The 18,838-nt window shown below is 42.0% G+C and overlaps 1 protein-coding gene across 1 annotated transcript in view; it reads right to left on the bottom strand.

Moving 5' to 3' along the window:
• Positions 1 to 234: 234 nt before the first annotated feature.
• The window catches only part of SPTLC3 (serine palmitoyltransferase long chain base subunit 3), a 127,187-nt gene continuing 108,583 nt past the window's right edge, over positions 235 to 18,838 (bottom strand). Inside the window, exons 10-12 of the mRNA XM_048846266.2 lie at positions 6,488 to 6,623; positions 4,578 to 4,707; positions 235 to 2,026 (exon numbers count right to left, since the gene is read on the bottom strand). Coding sequence (XP_048702223.1) covers positions 1,913 to 2,026; positions 4,578 to 4,707; positions 6,488 to 6,623 — 380 coding nt within the window. The 3' untranslated portion in view covers positions 235 to 1,912. The remainder of the gene's footprint in view (positions 2,027 to 4,577; positions 4,708 to 6,487; positions 6,624 to 18,838) is intronic.

Below are 18,838 nucleotides of genomic sequence, written 5' to 3' on the forward strand. Positions count from 1 at the left end.
CAATCATATGAATCGTAGAATCAGAGAATATCAGGGTTGGAAGGGACCTCAGGAGGTCATCTAGTCCCACCCCCCGCTCAAAGCAGGACCAACCCCAACTAAATCATCTAAATATGACACTATTTACTTCTCCTTGTCCCCCAATATACATGTGCTAAGCTGACCTTTGATAGGATGGAATGTTTTGTAATCAATTCTTAAAGTTATAGCACCACTGGATTTTATTAACTCGCATAACAAAACAACAACAACAAAACCCAACAAAACCCAGGACCTCATAACTGATCAGCCTTGTTTTATCCTTAAAGCTGCTTTAACAAGCAGGGAGTAATATATTGCAATTGGTATGCCACAATTCAACTGTTCTGTTCTTAAATCTAATATTGCAGCTGTAGGTTAAGTTTACACCAGAGCTTTCAAGAACATGAAAGTGTGGTACATCTGTGCAACAGAAAGCTAAACATCTCTTGATCTGATGTGTTTACAGTGACATCTGATATTGTGGAAGGGTTTGGAGTTTGTTAAAGCTACAGAACAACTTTTAACTGGTGTCATACAACAACTATGGTCTGCAAAAATCTCCTCATAAACTGCTCAGCCTGATGTGAGACAAGTAAAGCGAGGAGGATAATGTTTTCTCAAGAATCTTTGTAGATTCGTTTGATGCAATGGAAATGGAACTCTGACCATAACTTCTCTTTCCGACTGTGGGCCATATGCTCAATTATTTCAATCAAGCATTTGAAAAATAAACACCATTTACATAAAAACATCTGAATACATCATAATAGCATAAAGAGAGAACACAATATGTCAATGAGTGATACTTAAATCAACTGGGGGAACTTAGTACATTCAGAAATCAAAGAGCCTTCAAGTTAACAGGTGGCAGAGCTGTGTATGGTACCCCGGACTTCATATTCTGTGTAACGAGCAGCTTCAGCATTATTTACTAGTTAGTGCATTTATTAAGCTCATAAGTAGTTCGAGAAACTTGGAAATGGGCTCATAAATGTCAGCTGCAGTTTGTGAACTGCAAGTATCTGAGTGTTTTGATCAATGCTTTTACAGGAAAGTTAAAGGGTTATTAAAATTGTTTACTACTGCTACATGAAAAGGGAACAAGCCTGCCGAGTAACTTCAGTGGCAATAAGGCAATGCATAAGGCTGCAGATTGAATGCTGCAGCAGAAAAGACTTTCCACCTTTAACTAAAAGATTCAATTCACACACAACATCCGAGTCCACACCACTAGGAAGCTTGTTGCATGTTCTTTCTTCACAATGAACGATACAACTTTATGGTTGGTTGGTTTTGTCTGCAACATTAAGTGACCAAGAACACAGGTTTCTGTCAGAAATATTTAATATGAGTAGGTTTCTGTATGAACGTTTTCTCATGTGCTAGTATGTCCTTCTGACACCTGCTGTCCTTTGAGAACTCAAAATGTGGAAATTAGGTAAGAAGATCCTTATCTGCCATTTCCTCGGAGGCAATCCACATTGATGCATTAGGTATCATCCAGTCTGACAGCTGAAATTCATGTAAGCTAACATACTACACTGGAATCCATTCAGGTTTCAAATTTATTATTTCAACCAGAATTAAGAACTACCCAAAGCCTCTTCATAAAAAGGCACCAAGGCTGCACAGTGGCAACTTGACTAATGGGGGACAGTCTGCTTGCATAAAAAATACCTTAAAAAGCATATAATTCCATGGGAGTAGATCTGTAGCAATAGTCTCTTGCACATGGAAATTGGATACAGTAAAATGCAACAACAGTGCTTCCCCTCGGTTCAATTAATTGAGAAATAAAAATTGCCCTTAGAAAGGAAGAAATGCATTCATATTTCTTAGGCTTTTTCCTCTTTTTTGTAACATCATAATGTTCTCTTCAGGGGTGGGAAACTTAATCTTCAAGTTCAAAGCCTGTTTCATCGTATAGTTCAGGATGAGATGACCTGGAATGCCGTGAATACTTCAGTTGCAGAAAATCGCCCAATTCATCAAGGGCATTCAGGACCTGCAAGATCATTACACTGTATCAGTTATCTTAAAAGGATTTAAAGCTGTTCTCACTTCTGCTTTACATCTGAACTGCAAGTGACACAAAAACATATGTGGTTTTCACAGTTTAAAATCAAACAAAAAGGAATAAAGTCAAAGGGGTGATTTTTTCTGTCAGCTACACTGGTGAATGTCAGTGAAAACAATTGAGCTACACTAGATTTACATTAGCATCACTGAGAACAGAATTTGGCTCTACGGTAGGCTATGTTGTGGCAATATTTATTAGCCGACTGTTGGTAAATTGTGTATATTTCTCAGACTTGCAGGGGGAAAAATACTCCAACTACAAATTCTCTTTTTTTACATGAAAGAGGCACATACATAATATAAGACAACATTGCTGTATCTGCATACATATCCCAAAGGCCAGTTTCACCACTGTATAACTCCAGAGGTGGACAAGGCCCAGATGTCTATCAGGATCATTGTGACTATCTTGAACAGTATTATGTGGTTTGATAGCACATTTTCCACTTTTGCTTGTATTAATATCACAGCTGGCCTGATCCTATAATGTGAATGGCTGCACATCCTCAACTCCGACTGGATTCAATAGAGAGCAAGGGCATTCAGAATCTCTCTGGAGAAGATCAGAACCCTGCAGCCTCAAGCCCATGCTGAAGAGCAGCCAATAGGTTCGTATCAACTAAAAATATAGCACCTGTCCTTTCAATCCTGTTTCTGTTTACACAGTAACATATGCTCAAGAATAGAAAAGTCCCCCCCACCTGGTTTAAGACTGTGATAAAATGAGCTAAATAAAGAAGGACCTGCAAAGTAATTCAGAAAAATTACCATCCTTGGAAACTTTCCATTTTATGGGTCTTCCCCCGTATGTATTCCTGCCAGTGGTTTAAACCAATGGTTGTTGTGGTGAGAAATGGAACAAGAGCTGTGTGTTTTTATCTTACACTGGATATACAGCACAGTCATGCAGTGGTTGTCGTTAAAACCTTTTCAGCTGCCTGAGGTAACTAAACCAGAGGTAACTAAACCTGAGGTAAACTAAACCTGAGGTAACTAAACCAGAGTGTTTCCCATTCCCCACATAAAGCATAGGGAACTTTAGATAGTGTTGCAAACACTATGGCAATGATACCTAGCTGCAAAGGCAAATCTGGAACTTGTAAAAGGTGACTGCCGAGGAGCGGCCCCAATTTGCATACTGCAGTGAGATGAATTGCAAGATCAGTGCTTGAAAATTGTAACTTTCCTGTTTTTAATGCTACTGTTTTAAAGAAAGAAAACCTAAGCGAAATAAAGAGATTAAGATCCTAATCTCCAGGGTGATTTCACTGTGTATTACTGCAGTTGCATAATCAAAAGCTTAGGCAACTCTCAAACTACACAGCAAAATAACAGCCTACCTACCTACACCTTGGTAACTAAGCATTGATATATATATTTATTTTACCATTCAACTTTAACTTCATGTTGAGTATTCCGTTGTTCCTTATTGTAGTTTTAAGATTAGCAGGAATTTCCTACTGCACATGTACAAACCAGATTTTTCAATTTTGTTTCTAAAATGGTTTAAATTGGCCTGGAAACTAGTCTTGAGTATAGGGCTAAGGCCTCAGTCCTCCACCTGTGTTTGGATCCATGTGCTCACTGAGGTCTGCTTGGGCACAGGGGCCAGCTGCATGGAGTCAGAAGCAGGATCAGGGCTCTCTTCCCACTTTGAAAACACTGAGTGTATAAAACGCATCAGTTTCTGAGAGTTAAGCTCATGCAAAAAGAGCCTTAAAATCTGTCGGCAACCAAAAAAGTTCCACCCTTGCCTAACTCAAAAATGGATGAACATATTTCATCCAAATTTGCTTCTGCCTCACGGGGTGGGGGAAATCACCCTTGGACTGCGAGGAAGATGGAAAATTTCAATCTTAAAAATACTTTTTTTAGGAAGTTATGAACAAATGGAAACAGAAGTTTATAATGCAAGTCTCAACATTACTGTAACTGCCCTTCCGGAAGCAAGTAAAGATACAGGGATGAAACTGGTCATATCACACCTTTTAGCCCTCTTGTTTGATACAAACAATTCCAAATATTGGATTGAAAGTTCCACATGTATCATACAAAACCTAAGACGGTGCTATATTTTGCTGCTGCAATGTAACTCACATAAATATGGAATGAATATAAGGGCATGGACACTCTTATATGCAATTACCACCACATCATTTAGCATTTCCTGCCCTAGCAATTTTGCCCTAGCAGTTAAGTTTAGTCTTGATGTGCTCCTCATATAGGTCTTTATTATTATTAATTATTATTATTATTTGGTCACTATTAGGAATAGAGGACTATAGTACAGTTAATTGTTGTATAATTTAATATTTTAAATAAAATATGTAATTATAAAGGCTTTAAAGATCAAGTGACAAAGATCAAGAAAAGCAAATGCAAAATGAACAATTGAGATTCAACATAACAGACTTGTAGCTTCTCCCAGCCCCTCTAGCATCTGACGTTAATTTCACCAGGACATCTGCTCTGCTTACCGTGTCTAACATCTCCCGTGTATGTGCAGCTGACACACAAAACCGAGCCCTCGATTCTGTGATAGGAGTAGCTGGAAATCCAACCACAACCACCCCAATATTTTTGTCTAACATGCGCCTAGCAAAAGCCCTGGGAGGAGGGAAAGAAGAAAACAAAAGTGAGTTATTCCCAATAAAGCACAAAGAGAAAACGCTCAAGTGTGAAAAACAATGGTTAAAAAATCCTAGCCATACTGAAGTCAATGGGAGTTGTACCATCAACTCTCCACTGCCTTCCTTGCAGCTTGTGTAGTCATTTTCACCTCTGCAAAGCGACCGCCAAATACAATCACTGATGTAAGTGAGCAGAGAATTCTGATTAGGAGCAATTTGAAATCACTGTGCACAGGTGCAAATATCTATGTAAAGTGTAAGGCAGCAAGAATCAGACCCTATATGAGGCAACTATTTAGATTAACAGATGGTGATAAATAAATAATGAATGCCATTTAGATCAAATTTCATTGAACAAGGCACTGAATATAAAGTAGAAGGATGGTCTTGTGGCTGCAGCACGAGACTGGGACTTGGGAGACCTGGGGCTAATTTCTGGCTCTGCCAAAGACTCCCTGAATAGGCAGGTCATTTAACCTCTGTGTGTCATTTTCCCACCTGTAAAATGGGGAGAACAGCTACCTGCTCGGGGTCCTGAGGAGAAAATTGTTCATATTTGTGAGGTAAGTAATGCAGAGGGACATAGATCGATTCATAACACTTAGCATGGACTAATTGGCCTCAACTACAACCCATTCTACCAATCTGTGCAAACAGGTAGAGGAGACTGTGGTCACAAATAAACTGATCCAAAGAGGAAGCATGCATGAGCCATGGGGACAGCTACAGAGGGACTCTGACAAACAACTTCATGAGGGCCTTCCAGAGATGGGGCCCCAATGCTGAGAAGTCTCTGCACCTTGACTGGTCCACACTGAACTTCAGGATGGCAAGGGGAGACATCTTAGTTGATCTCCAATGCCTCAAGAGGGAAACAAGATGGTTCTGCAACTAAGGATGTCCCCAATTTTCCCCCAGCACCCAGTCCAGCTATTTGGGTTGTGTTCTGGGCTGAGGATTTTCTATAGCTTATAATTCTAAGACCTGCTTTCTGCCCGTCAGGTGGTCCTTGCAAGAGGGCTTGATAAATAATTAAACTTCAGACTAAAAGGATCCTGGTGTAACTGGGAGACAGGGGAGTTCACTGTTCCCCACAGATCCTGAAATGCTGATGGAAGCTTGGCCATAGAAGGATACAAGTTCTCCGTGCAAGAGCTGGCCTGTGTTCACATCAGAATGAGTAAGCAATTATCCTGGTGGCTTTACTGTTACCAGGTCTGATGGGCCAGAGTAGGACCCATATTTATGGTCTAAGAAGCAAAGGCTCCTCCAGAGAGTTACTTTTGCAAAGATTCCAACTCCCTACACTCTGGGCCTTTGTAGATAAGCTAATAGGTTACTGCCAATTTCCACTTACACAAGTCAATAAAGAGTTATCGTCACATACTGTAAAATGGTGTAATGTACGTCAGTCTAAGACATGTCATATCTTACATAGAGAACAATGAAATACCTTCAAAATAATTAGACACCAGCTTTTAAATTATTATAATTTTTCAAAACATCAATAGAAAGAGAAAGAAGAGTTTAAATTTTTTAAAAATTCTGTACACTCATTTAGTGTATGGAGAAGCTGGCTCAAAATCAAGGCCAGGATGAAGGCCAGGATTAAAGCTACCTATGGCAAGTTCACTGAAAGGAAGAAATTTCTCCCTTGCAACATCTACAGCAAGTAGCCAGATTGAATAGTTTTAAACGTACCCTCCATATAATTTTAGTGTAGTTTGTTTGCCTGCCAGGCACATTTCAGTACTTACCCTATTTTACCAGGCATATAAAGGAGCAAGGGGACAACAGGGGAATCATCATTTCCATAAACAATGAAACCCATTTCGTGCAGTCTCTGCCTGAAGTATCTTGTGTTTTCTCCTAGCTGGCGCACTCTTTGAAGCCCTAAAATGAGACAGTCATGAAATCAGTCAGGGCACAAGATCTCCAGGAAAGCAAAACAGGGACCTGTAAGTTTCAGAAACATTTAGCTCTCCATGAGATCTTTATATAGATATTGGATCCATAAGAAAAATATTTAGTGAGTCACCTGTACAAGCCACATAAATACAGAGGCACATACTGAACCTAGGAATGGTTTCAGAGTAGCCGCCGTGTTAGTCTGTATCCGCAAAAAGAACAGGAGGACTTGTGGCACCTTAGCGACTAACACATCTATTAGAGCATAAGTCCACTGACTTCTGCTGAATTATGCCTGACCTACCATGGCATGAAATGAGACTCAAACCTACTGTATTCAGACATACACTCCTACAGACAGGAGTATTCTCTCTCTGTCTCGCTGGACATAGATTAGGGAACAGTTGCCTTTATAGTGCATATAGTTAAAAAGGACATGTTGGATGATATCTACGCATTGGCAGCAGTGGTGGTCTGGTATGATAGTGTATACATCCATCCAGCTGGCTGGGGGGGGGGGCGTGTCCTTCAGTGCGGCCGAAGACTAGAGCCAGTGAAGGACCCAATGCCGAAGTGCCGCTGAAGACCCAGAGCGCCGCCTGACCCGACGCCAAAGACCCAGAGCACCGCCGGGTGAGTACAAGTGGGTAACACCTTTTTTTATCTCCATTCCCCTTGTTTTCTCTTGCCGCAAGATGTGCAAATTCCGTTCAAAATAGTTGCAGAGATTTTTCTATCACAACCTATTTTTCTATTCCTATTCTATCATCACCTATATTCAAGGAAACCTGATTCCACATGTCTCGGTCCGAATTGCACTGCAAATTCATAGACAAGGTTCAGGTTCCCATGGGTTTGCGCCCGTACACATGAGCTGGCCAAGAACAGAAGTGAAACTAGTAGCCTTGGAAGAGTGAAAGCAGAATTCATCTTACTGCATTTGAGTACCGTCCTTTCTGGAAGACAGAGATGTGTCCAAAGGCAGAGGCTGCCCACTTCCTACCCCATATCACCCTCCCTTGCTAGTCTAGAACTAGTGAAACATTTCTGGCTAAAGCAAACAAAGAACAATTAAAGAGAGGATAGAAAGTCAGCTTTGCATTTTTTCAACTTAAAAAAAAAATTTGCGCCCACCATTTTTTTTAAAACAATGCAGAAGTAACCATTTTTTCCACACATGCATCTTGAGGTCTTCCTCTCACCCACCTCACAATTAAGTGCACAGGCACTGACTTGCTAATGTGCCAGGGGGTGCTTGACCCCCGGCTCTGCCCCAGGCCCCGCCCTACCCCTTCCTCCAAGCCCCCCGCCTCTTCCCCTCCCCTAGCACACCACGCCCTCGCTCCTCTCCCTCCCTCCCAAAGCCTCCTGCACGCTGAGAAACAGCTGATCATGGTGGATGGGAGGCGCGGGGGGAGGGGAGGGGCACTGATAAGCAGGGCCTGCCTGCGTGTGGCAAACACTGACAGGCAGGGGGAGCTGCAGGGGGCTGCTGGTGGGTACTATCAAACTACCTACAAGAGTTTAACATGAAAGTATTACATAAAACCTGGGGCAGTGGTTAATAGTTCATAAGAACACAGGAACTGCCAGACTGGATCAGAGCCCCATCTCTGAGAGTGTACAGGACCATTGTGCCATCAGGCCCGAAGAGGGGTGCTGTGGATTTTTTAAAAAAAAAATGACATGTGGACAAATTGGAGAAAAAAGTCCAGAGAAGAGCAACAAAAATGATTAAAGGTCTAGAAAACATGACCTATGAGGGAAGATTGAAAAAATTGGGTTTGTTTAGTCTGGAGAAGAGAAGACTGAGAGGGGACATGACAACAGTTGTCAAGTACATAAAAGTTTGTTACAAGAAGGAGGGAGAAAAATTGCTTTTCTTTACCTCTGAGGATAGGACAAGAAGCCATGGGCTCAAATTGCAGCAAGGGTGGTTTAGGTTGAACATTAGGAAAAACTTCCTGTCAGAGTGGTTAAGCACTGGAATAAATTGCCCAGGGAGGTTATGGAATCTCCATCATTGGGCATTTTTAAGAGCAGTTGGACAAATACCTGTCAGGGATGATCTAGGATAATACTCAGTTCTGCCTTGAGTGCAGGAGACTGGACTAGATGACCTCTTGAGGTCCCTTCCTGTTCTATGATTCTATGTGAGAACAAAGGGGGGGGAATCTGCCTTCTGATTAGTCGTCTGCCTCACGGCCCCGCCTCCTCTGGGACAGAGCAACCAATCAGAGCTCAATCACCTTCTTTTCCTCACTCTGCTCCTGTGTGAGCGATGGGGTGGCTCCTTTGCCCCTCTCCTTCCCTCCTGCAGCTGCTGGCCTGGGCAGGGGAGCGGGGGGAAGCTCCTGGAGCTCGAGGTGTGCTGTGGCAGAGAAAAGGTTGGGAACCACTGCGTTGGAGGAAGTTGTAAGAACCCTGCAGTAGGCAGATATGGGGTAATCTGCCCTCCACATAAGGTATCAGCCTGGTCTCTAATAGAGATTGGTGTAAGCCCTTATACACAAGCTTTAATATTCCTTCTACGTTTTGCTGCTAGTAATTCTGATAACTCTGCATATTGCTGATATCCATATAAATATCTAATACCTTTTTGGATCGATCTTATTAACTTCTTGGGCTCAACAATGTCCTGTGGCAAGGTCAGGGCCATCTGCTTCCCTCTGCTTCTGCAGATTGCTCCAGGGAGGCACAAAAGAGAAAGACCCAGTTCCATGGCAGGCTTCCTCCTTTCTCTCAACCCTATGGAAGCACTGCAGGGAACTCATCACTAGTTTGGAAGGGGCAGGCTGGGAGGCCAGATGAGCTCAACAGCATTCCCCCGCCCCCAAGTCACAGGGGAAAGCAACACAAACTACAGCAAAAGCTACTGCGGGAGAAGAGAGTGACAGGACCAGCGGTTGGCTGCCCAAGACAGTTACATAAACTAAGTCAAGAGTTTGGCCTATCAGATATTGTCAGAGTTCAAGGATGACTTTTGATCATTGGAGATAATGTGAAATGATTAAAGATACTTTAACAATATTTCAGATGTATTAACTTTCTTACTAAGTGACATCCAGGGATGTCTGCATGACAAGAAATTGCATTCATATAATGTTTTCAGTTGCTTTGGAAAGTGCTTTCACTTGTATCAATGTGTTGAACAGAAAACAGCAATACAGGTCAGACAAGTGTCTTGAAATTCATTCAGACATTTGAAATATTACACTGTTGCTTTGATTTAATCTCACATATTATAGTCTATTAAAAATGATTTTCTTCTCCTATGGTTTTGATGGAAGACTGACTAAGTTGAATGTATTTTTAAATAAATTATTCTTTTCCCCGCTGTCAAGCTTGTGAATAGATCAAACACGTACAACATGTAATGCATGTGTAGTTACACTAAGGATGTATATAAGCAGTTCCATCCAGTTCTAGAATAGCTATACAAGTAATAAAATTATGTATATTACCCACATCAATTTGGAAAGTAGAATCCGCAGCTGGTGATCAGTTTACACCCTGAAGCAAGAGAACTGATAGACCCTGTAATTTTTTTAGTGCTAGATAGTGTAACAGATGCTCTTCCAATTAATATAATTGTCTGATCCTTTGATTCCTTCTGAACTCTGTATTTGTCCCAGTCATGTCCTGTAGCATTGATTATTATGAAATAATTTTATGCTGAATTAGAAAATATTTCTGAGTATCTGTTCTAAATTTGTTGCCTTTCAACTGAGAGTGTCCATTTGTTTTTGTGTTATGGGAAAGGGGTAAATAGGAGTGTTTAACTCACCCTTCACTATACTATGCTGCTCATTGTTTTACAGACCTCCACCATATGCTCTCTGTCTCATTTTTATTCTTTCCAAATTAAATAATCCTTGTCTTTTTACATTCTCCTTTACGTATCTTCTTCTAATACCTCTGATTTTTCTGGTTGCTACTTTCCTTCTGGTGATTCCAGTAATCGAGGAGATGGCCTAATACCATGTTCCAAGATGTAAAATACCATTGTAAAAGTATCCATGTGCTTTATTCCCTAAATAGCAGTCATGCCCCCTGGCATGTTGCTGACTCGTTCGGCCCCTGTCCCCCGCAGCTGGGATGGCAGTAGGTTGCCCCCGCCCTCCTGGGCCCTGTTGTTGGGGACAGGGGCCGAGTGAGCTGGAGCCTCCTTCCCTCCACGACATGCTGGGCTCCTGTCCCCGGCCGCCGAGCCTGCCATTGCCTCCCAGCCAGGCTCTCTCAGGCAGAAGGGGTTCTGTCCAACTGTTCTGTTCCCCGCCCAGCTGCCAGGAAGGTGCAGAGAGAGAGGACAGAGCTCCTCTCCTTCCCTGCCCCCAGCAGGCCAATCTGGGGGAGCACTTGACCCTCCATACCCCATCACGTGTTGCCTCGATGATTTCTGGAAAGGTAAACTCCCAGTGTATGGGAGCGGTTTATTTCATCCCATGCACTGCTTTCTACTTGACTATTCTGATTTTCACCTGCCATTGTCAGAAGCTCTGGGACTTCTCACAACTCTCGCTATTCTTGATTGGGAAGTTGAGTGAACAACACATATAGTAGTACTGGTCCATGAGGCACTCCAGTGTAAGGATCAGATTGTCCTGAGCTCTTGCACAGAGGGAGAGAAGAAGGGCGAGTTGTGCAAGGGCCAGGGAGCACTGCAGTCACTGGGAGCACAGAGATTGCTCCTTCCATTTTGTCCCAGGTGCATGATCCACCCTAAAGGAGGCAGAGAGGAGACAAGGCCATGGAGCTCACTGGGAGGAGCAGTCTGTACCATCAAATGAATGGTGTAGATGTGTGTTAAGGTAAAATCCTTCTGATGCGTCCCATGGTGCAGTGCATCTCTGTATCACACTCAGAGACCAGTGGCTTAATGCCACAGTCTAGCCCTTATTCCTTTTCCACTGTAAGAATTGCCCATGTTTTACCTCCTATATCTTAAACAGCCTATAGGCATGACAGGGCCTCATCTCGCAAGCCATGTTTCCTCAATAGCACTGCATAAAGGACTTTCAGTAACAGCTTCTGGAATCAGAGTAGCAGCCGTGTTAGTCTGTATCCGCAAAAAGAACAGGAGTACTTGTGGCACCTTAGAGACTAACCCATTCTGGAATGTGTAACCAAGTTATGTCCATGAGTTCCTTTGTTGTATGCAGTGTTGTTTTAGCCATGTCGGTCCCAGGATATTAGAAAGACAAGGTGGATGAGGTAAAAAAAAAATAAAAAAAATTACCTTACCCACCTTGTCTCTCCATGAGTTTCTTTCTTGATTATTTTGTGGGTGCATTCAAAGAATACCTTTGCCACACTAATTTCTCCCCATCAATTTATACTTCCCTAAATTCTATATTTCACAGTTTTCTCAGCAAGAAATCCCAGGATTCCTGGATTTGCCCTTTCTATTTTTATTAAAAGTTGGCACCATAATTGGCCATCCTCCAGTCCTTTGCTTTAATAGTAGCCTAGATGTTCTACCCTTCAGATCCCTTAGAACTCTGATGAGTACCAGCTGGTCCTGGAGATTTATTGCCATCTAACCAGCTTTTTCATTTTTATACCTTTATCTCCAACAGTACTTCATCTTTATTACCTGTGAAGGATAACCACAAATAGACATTTTCCTCCCATTCCTGTCTTCCTGGTGGGGTGAAGACTGACGCAAAAAAAATCCCACTTAGCTTCCTTGTTATTTCCTCCTTTAGATCTAGTTAACCCTAGCTTCTTAATTCTGATGTACTTCAAATATGTGTAATGTGTTTGGGTCAACAGCTTCAGCTATTTGTGCTTCAAATTTCCTCAGAATCACAATTTTGTATTTCTTTTTAGTAATGTCACTTCGACTGAATTTGCATTATTAAGAGGATTTCTTTTTTTTTGGCCTGAATTAATTTTTACAAACCTGGGGCTGAACTGTGGTATCCCATTTACAGGAAGGTGCAATTCATCACGTCCAGAAGGCCTGAACAAAGTTTATGTGCCACTCCAGGTCATTTACTCACATGACCAATTCCACGGACTTTGCTGGGACTAAGTGCATGAGCAAATGCTCACCAATGTAAGTAGAATTTCCACAGTTGGGCTCTTGCCATTCAACTGTTGCCCTACTTTTCCCTTGTTTTTGTTCTCAGGAATGCAGACTTTGTGACTCTAATCAGGTAATTCTTTAGCAGTCTCCATTCGGATTCTATGGATTTTCATTTCCTAGCTTTCCCCCTTCAGGCTGTATCTAACCTCCTCTTTAAAAAGAAAATAAAATCCTCTTTTCTTGAAAGGTACCATCACAGTACTATCTCCTGGCATGGTCCCCTGCTGAGGCCATGTCAAATTGTATCTTTTTGTGTCATTGGGCCAAATGAGGCAGTTAGGAAAAGAGCCGTAGACTGATGAAGAGTGTGGTAAGTTAAAAGTGATCTGCAAAATAAAAAAATGGGTTTCTACCCTTTTTGGTTTTAATGATGCATAAAAAAAGATGTAAAGCATTTTTATTTTCCAAGGTATTCTTTCCTGCTTGTTTTTTATTTTAGAAAAAAGCAGGAATATTAAGCCTAATCTTCCCTCTTCAAGCTGGGAGACTCATTGGAGGACTGGAGAACGAGTGAATTTCCTCAGCCATCACTTAAAGGGTCGTATTGCTGAATGTTTCAGAAAAAGAGTTTGTCTTAAGCCCTTGCCAGGAGTTAGAATGAACAAACTCAATCGCTCTTTCACCTATTCCCTATGTGGCCCTATTATCATTTGATCATTCGATGTTGATGAAATTTAATAATATAGAACCTAGATAAGTATAATCTGATAGTCAGATTATTTAAAAGTCATTTGTCTCTAAAAGTCTCTTCCCCTCTCAGTTGCTCAAGTCCTCCAGCAAAAGCAGGGGAGTAGAGAATCAATATTTATAATGTTAAAAAAAAAAGCAGTGAAAAATCACTTATGTTTAAAAACCGTTCAGTCCTTCTTTCTACATCACAAGGAAGCAGATTTCTAGCAGATTTTGTTGTTTCCCATATCTTTTACAGCCTGATTGAACAACATGTTTCCAGTAAGAGGACCGAATCACATGCTTCATTACTTCTTTTTTGTTTCTATATAGCATAGATTCTACAGTAAATCCAGTTCTGGCCCATCCAGAATTTTTATTCAGATAGTCTAGGAATTTCTTGTGGTTAGTACCATTGCTCCATTGTTGCAAGTGAACCTGTTTTGTATTTCCCCCCAGTAAATACAATAACCCATAGATTATTCTTATGTCACTGAAGCTTCAGAAATTCTTATCATGTCTCCCAATACAAAGTATTTCAACTTCTCTCTTTTGTTTGTGAAGGGTACAGTATTGGTACTCTACATGAATATTTACAGTTTTTACTCTTAATACCTATTTTTATGTACTTCTTTCTGATGGCTCCATCCACTTACTGGATTGCTGCTCCTTGGTTCCCCATTCTCCTCTCTGGTCCAGCTGTGATTATTGTGCTAACCCCTATTACTAGCTAGGTACTGAGCAGATTGCATAGTCAGACTACACTGCCCCTCAGCACCTGTTATCTTTCATTCTATTCTTTTGGTTAATGTGGGGATCACTACACCTATGCAAGCCCTGTTCCTCTAATAATTTCCTACTGCTTAATAAATTCTAGGTTTAACTAAGATCTATTACTTCATCCCTTTTGTATCTCATCTAGTCAAGACGCTCTCCTGACAAGCTTCTGGCTGGGAAATTTATAGGGAAACTGGGACTTGCTCTACAGTGATCAGTGTTTTGTTGAACAAATTAAAAGATCCCATAAAACCACTGCATTTGTAACTTCATGCACAAAACTGCCCACGCAGACAACTCGCTAGTTACAGTTTCTGCCATTCAGTTTAAAACTTTCTGTGTAAGAAATCCGCTGGGTTAGTAGAGGCCACAAATAGTTTAACCATCGCGCCAATGCTGCTAAAACAAAAACAGCTGTGCCAGAGCAAGGAAAACAAATGAAACACAAAAGCATCCTACTACAAAGCTTTCCAGTCTCTAATAAAAACAATAGTCTGTGGTATTTCCAAAAATATTTTTGGTATAGTAGCTCTCAAAAGAACCAGGAGGAAATATTGAAGGGATGGGGTGGGGGACCACAGAATAGCTTGACTGAAATCTACAAAATTAAAGTTCTCTCTTCTTTTGAATATTAAACAGGTTATTAGCACCTCTTAAAGTATAGAAAGAACTGGGTCTTAAAGATTAAAAATAACTGTAGTATTTTAACACTACCCAATCTAATTCCTAAGCTCTCAGTCTACCGCATTTGAAACTACTGACTTTTCAATTAGGGACAGTTTTCATAGATGCAGATGTTGTTGGTGGATGTAGTTTAATACTTCTCCTTTCTAGTCAGCTATTTACCACAATGCTGGAAAGAGATTCTCAGCCATTCAAAATTCCAGGCTTTTCAAAATTTATCAAACCATCTGATCATTGCATAGAGCTGACAAATAAAAAATATGTAACAATTTACAAGGTGCAGGTAATATTCGTTCCCTATTAAGGGGAAAATCCCACCCCTGAGTGATGTGGCTATACTGACGTAAGGTGGTAGAATAGCCTCAGACAAGCGCCTCAGAACTGATTATCCAACCCCTCAAATCTACATCCTTAGACAATTTGTAAGTGTGGAGGGAGAGTTCCCCTTTGGAGCATGCCCACAGGGCTCAATTCAGGACATTCAAATGCTGATGTAGGAATGCCTTTTAAAACAATGATACCAGACAGTGTGACATCCCAGAACATTAGACTCAGAATGTTAACACCATTTTGCTGGGCGTGGAAAAAGCCTAGGAAAAGATCTGAAAATGCATGAATTCTGAAGAGTGAGGTGATCTCTGAGGGAGAGAATACTGGAAGAGGATGGGCGGGTGGGTGACCATTTCTTTACCAAGCCTCCACACTTTCCTTTCTGATGTTAAGTTTCTTGGTTAAAGACCACCTACCCGCCTCATACACATTGTCATATGTTGTAGTACTGGTCCACTACTACCATATATAATCAGTTATTTATCTTGCACGCTACAGTGGTAGGTGCAGCAGAAAAACCTCAAGTTTGTAATTATATTTCAACTGTCCTTTTGTTTTTAGTTTTATGCGTCTCTTCAAAACTAGATTTAAGGGTAGCTTTGGGTAAAGTGCAGGCTTTCATTTGAAGAGCCTATTTTCCTCACACATACCTGACTCCAATTACTTCCCCAGGCTTACTTTGCCGGCTGGCTGAATTGAGGAGGTGAAGCCTACTCTTTGCCCTGCCCATTTATTCCCCATCACATGTGGGAGGGGAGCAGTGGTTCTGTGGAGGCTGCCATCCCACCTGCATTGTGACCTGGAATATGGGTAATCAGTGCAAAGGGACAGGCGGTGCCCAATGCCCTCTCACTGTCTTGAGTGAGCACATAAGGCAGCTCACAGTTGAGCTCTCTGGGTATAAACCTGCTTTTATTGGAGTCCTGCAATGTTAGTGTTGAATTCAATAGTCTAACAGCCTGAGGACCAGATTCTTAGCTGGTGTAAATCATTGACTTCAATGGAACTAGGCTGATTTACAAAAGCAAATTATCTTTCCCTGACTGCAAAATTATCATCCCTCTCAAGCAAAGTTTCATTTATTCTTCCAAATACATTTGTTTTTCACTTCTGAAAGCTTTTAACCAGCAAATAATTTAGATGTGTCCAACTTCTGCACGACATTTTACCTTTGAATGCCACATGAAGGTTTTTAACCTTGGAAATTCTTACTCAACATATTGAAACCAGGAACAAGCAACCTGTAGCCTTTAATGTTTATATCTCAGGTGTATGTTCACTGAAAGAGGGTTATTTTTCCTGAACCTGTTCCAAAGAGGATAATCCCGCTCTTTGTACTTTTCCTCGGCATACTGTGGGCTATGCAAGACACAAATCCACCTGCTTTAATCTTCTCCAGCTGTTTTTTCATGGGGACTTTTTTAGATAATTAGTTATCCAATCCAACTTCTACATACCAGTGTCAGACTGTCTTTTCAATCTATGTTCCTGGGATACAGAGCTCTAGTCCCATGCCTTCCTCTAGTAACAACTAGATAGTAAAAAGAAAACTTTAATAGGCTGCAAAAATTTTTGGAAAACAATAGCTGTTCTTCTCCCCTAAACAGTTACAGATGGACTGATTTTCTTTCCTTCTCTGGTTCCACTATAGAAGTAACACATATGTACCTCCATGTGCACTAAATCACAAATAGAACACTATAAAACCAGAGTGCCTAAAGGAAATGAGCTCTAAGATAACGGTTCTGTATAAAAACAACTTTGTTATGGATTGGGGAGAAGCAAAGACCTACACTAACACCAGCTATAAACCAAATGATTTAGACTAATACTCCTGCTAAATAAGCCTTTAAGGACTAGAGTCAGTCTAATTTTAACTGTGAATTGCTTAATAAATTCAGAGAAAAAGCAATGGTAATTTCAAATAAAGGACAGAGAAGAGGAGGAATTGTACAAAATTCTGTTATTTTTTATTGGCCAGGTATGTACAGAAACTTGCACACAAATATTGATAATTCTGTATCATGTACACTAAAAGCACCTTGCATGAAAACAGAGACAGAGGGACAAGCTCTTGCTGTGCATATTTATTACCAAACACAGGTGATGAATCACAAAGCATGTCAGTCCCGCAGCTGAAAGCCAGCCAGCACATATTGCAGTACATCTGTAACATATTAGGTATTGCTGAAATGCCAAGGATCTAAATGCATTTAGGAAAGGCAAGTCTCTCTTTTGTGTCCCTCAGACTGATTACACACTACCAATCGGAGTAATACAACAGCAGCAAGCTTCTTCCAGAACTGCCAGGGAATCTAAAGCTCTGCTATCTCTAGAATGAAGAAGGCACCTTGCCGTGCCATGGAACTATGTATTATTTGCCTATTGTAAAAATGAGGTTTACTAAGCACCACATTGTGAACCCCTTGCTCACACTGAATAATTCCTATATCCTTGACTTCAGTACCACTGCTTGAGGGAATAATTGCACACAAGTGTGTGCAAAGGAGTTCAGAATCTGGCTTCATAAGAATAACTGTGAGATTTATTTCCGTGCTAGTCTGTGGATCTCTTTCACCAGCCCTTTCTCTAATACTTAATTTGAGACTAAGGGGAGATCAGTATTGTGTGAGGAATTAGCACTGGCCTCTGTCCAGGGGTGCTGGTATGGAGGTAGGGGGCCATTGCCCCATCACTTTTAAAAGGGGGAGGGCTATTCCCTCCCACTTTTTACCAGCTATAAGGGTGAGTGACGGGGGAGACAGGGTGGAGAGGAGCAAGCAGGGGTGGGGTCTTGCGGGGAAAAGGCAGAGCTGGGACAAGGCCTCGGGGGAAGAGGTGGAGCAGGGGCAGGGCCTTGGGGGAAGGGGCGGTACAAGGGCGGGGGTTTGGGGAGAAGGGGCGGTGCGGGGCCAGGGCCTCTGGGGAAGGGAAGACATGGGGGCAAGGAGTAGTGCGGGGCCACAGTCCGGGGGACAGTGGCCCTCCACTTTTAGGGAGCTTCTGCCACTCCTGTCCCTGTCCCAGTGGTGGAACGAATGGGGGGAAGCAGGGGTGACCGCACTCCTAGCAGCCATTAGGTGTATGCGTGGCACCTTTTGAGGCATGGAGAGTGAGCCCGCCCCATGCTCACACTGTACTGGTGGCTCCTGGCCCATGGAGCTAGGCCCAGCTTCCCACTCTGGGCATTGCAGCACGGTGCATGAGGTCGCACAGTGCCCAAACCTAAGTGGTGTCAGGTTGCAATGACTGGAGGAGGGAGCTGGGCTTAGCCCTGCCGGATGGGAGCTGCCTCTGCCAAGCGAGTGCAGGACAGGTTGGCTCTCCAGCTCACCACCAATGACCCATCACCCCACCCCCTGCCAGTCACAAAACCTCACTCCACCACTGCTCTGTTCCCACTGACGTCAACAGAAAATCTTCCACTGACTTCAACAGGAGCACCATTATGCCAGTGCTGAGTGCTTTTGAAAGTCTTACTCTGTAAGCCTATTACTCAAGTTCCCTTGCTTGTTAGAATCAACAGTCCATTATTTTCTATGGACGCAATTCTGCCACATATAGGGTGAGGAGTACCTTACTTTGCAGGTGGTGCCATTGAAATCAGGATGATTACGTTCAGGGTTTGTTCTGCTTCAGCTTGAGTACG

This window comes from Caretta caretta, chromosome 3, assembly GCF_965140235.1.
Source record: "Caretta caretta isolate rCarCar2 chromosome 3, rCarCar1.hap1, whole genome shotgun sequence".
In the NCBI taxonomy this organism is placed as follows: Eukaryota; Metazoa; Chordata; order Testudines; family Cheloniidae; genus Caretta; species Caretta caretta.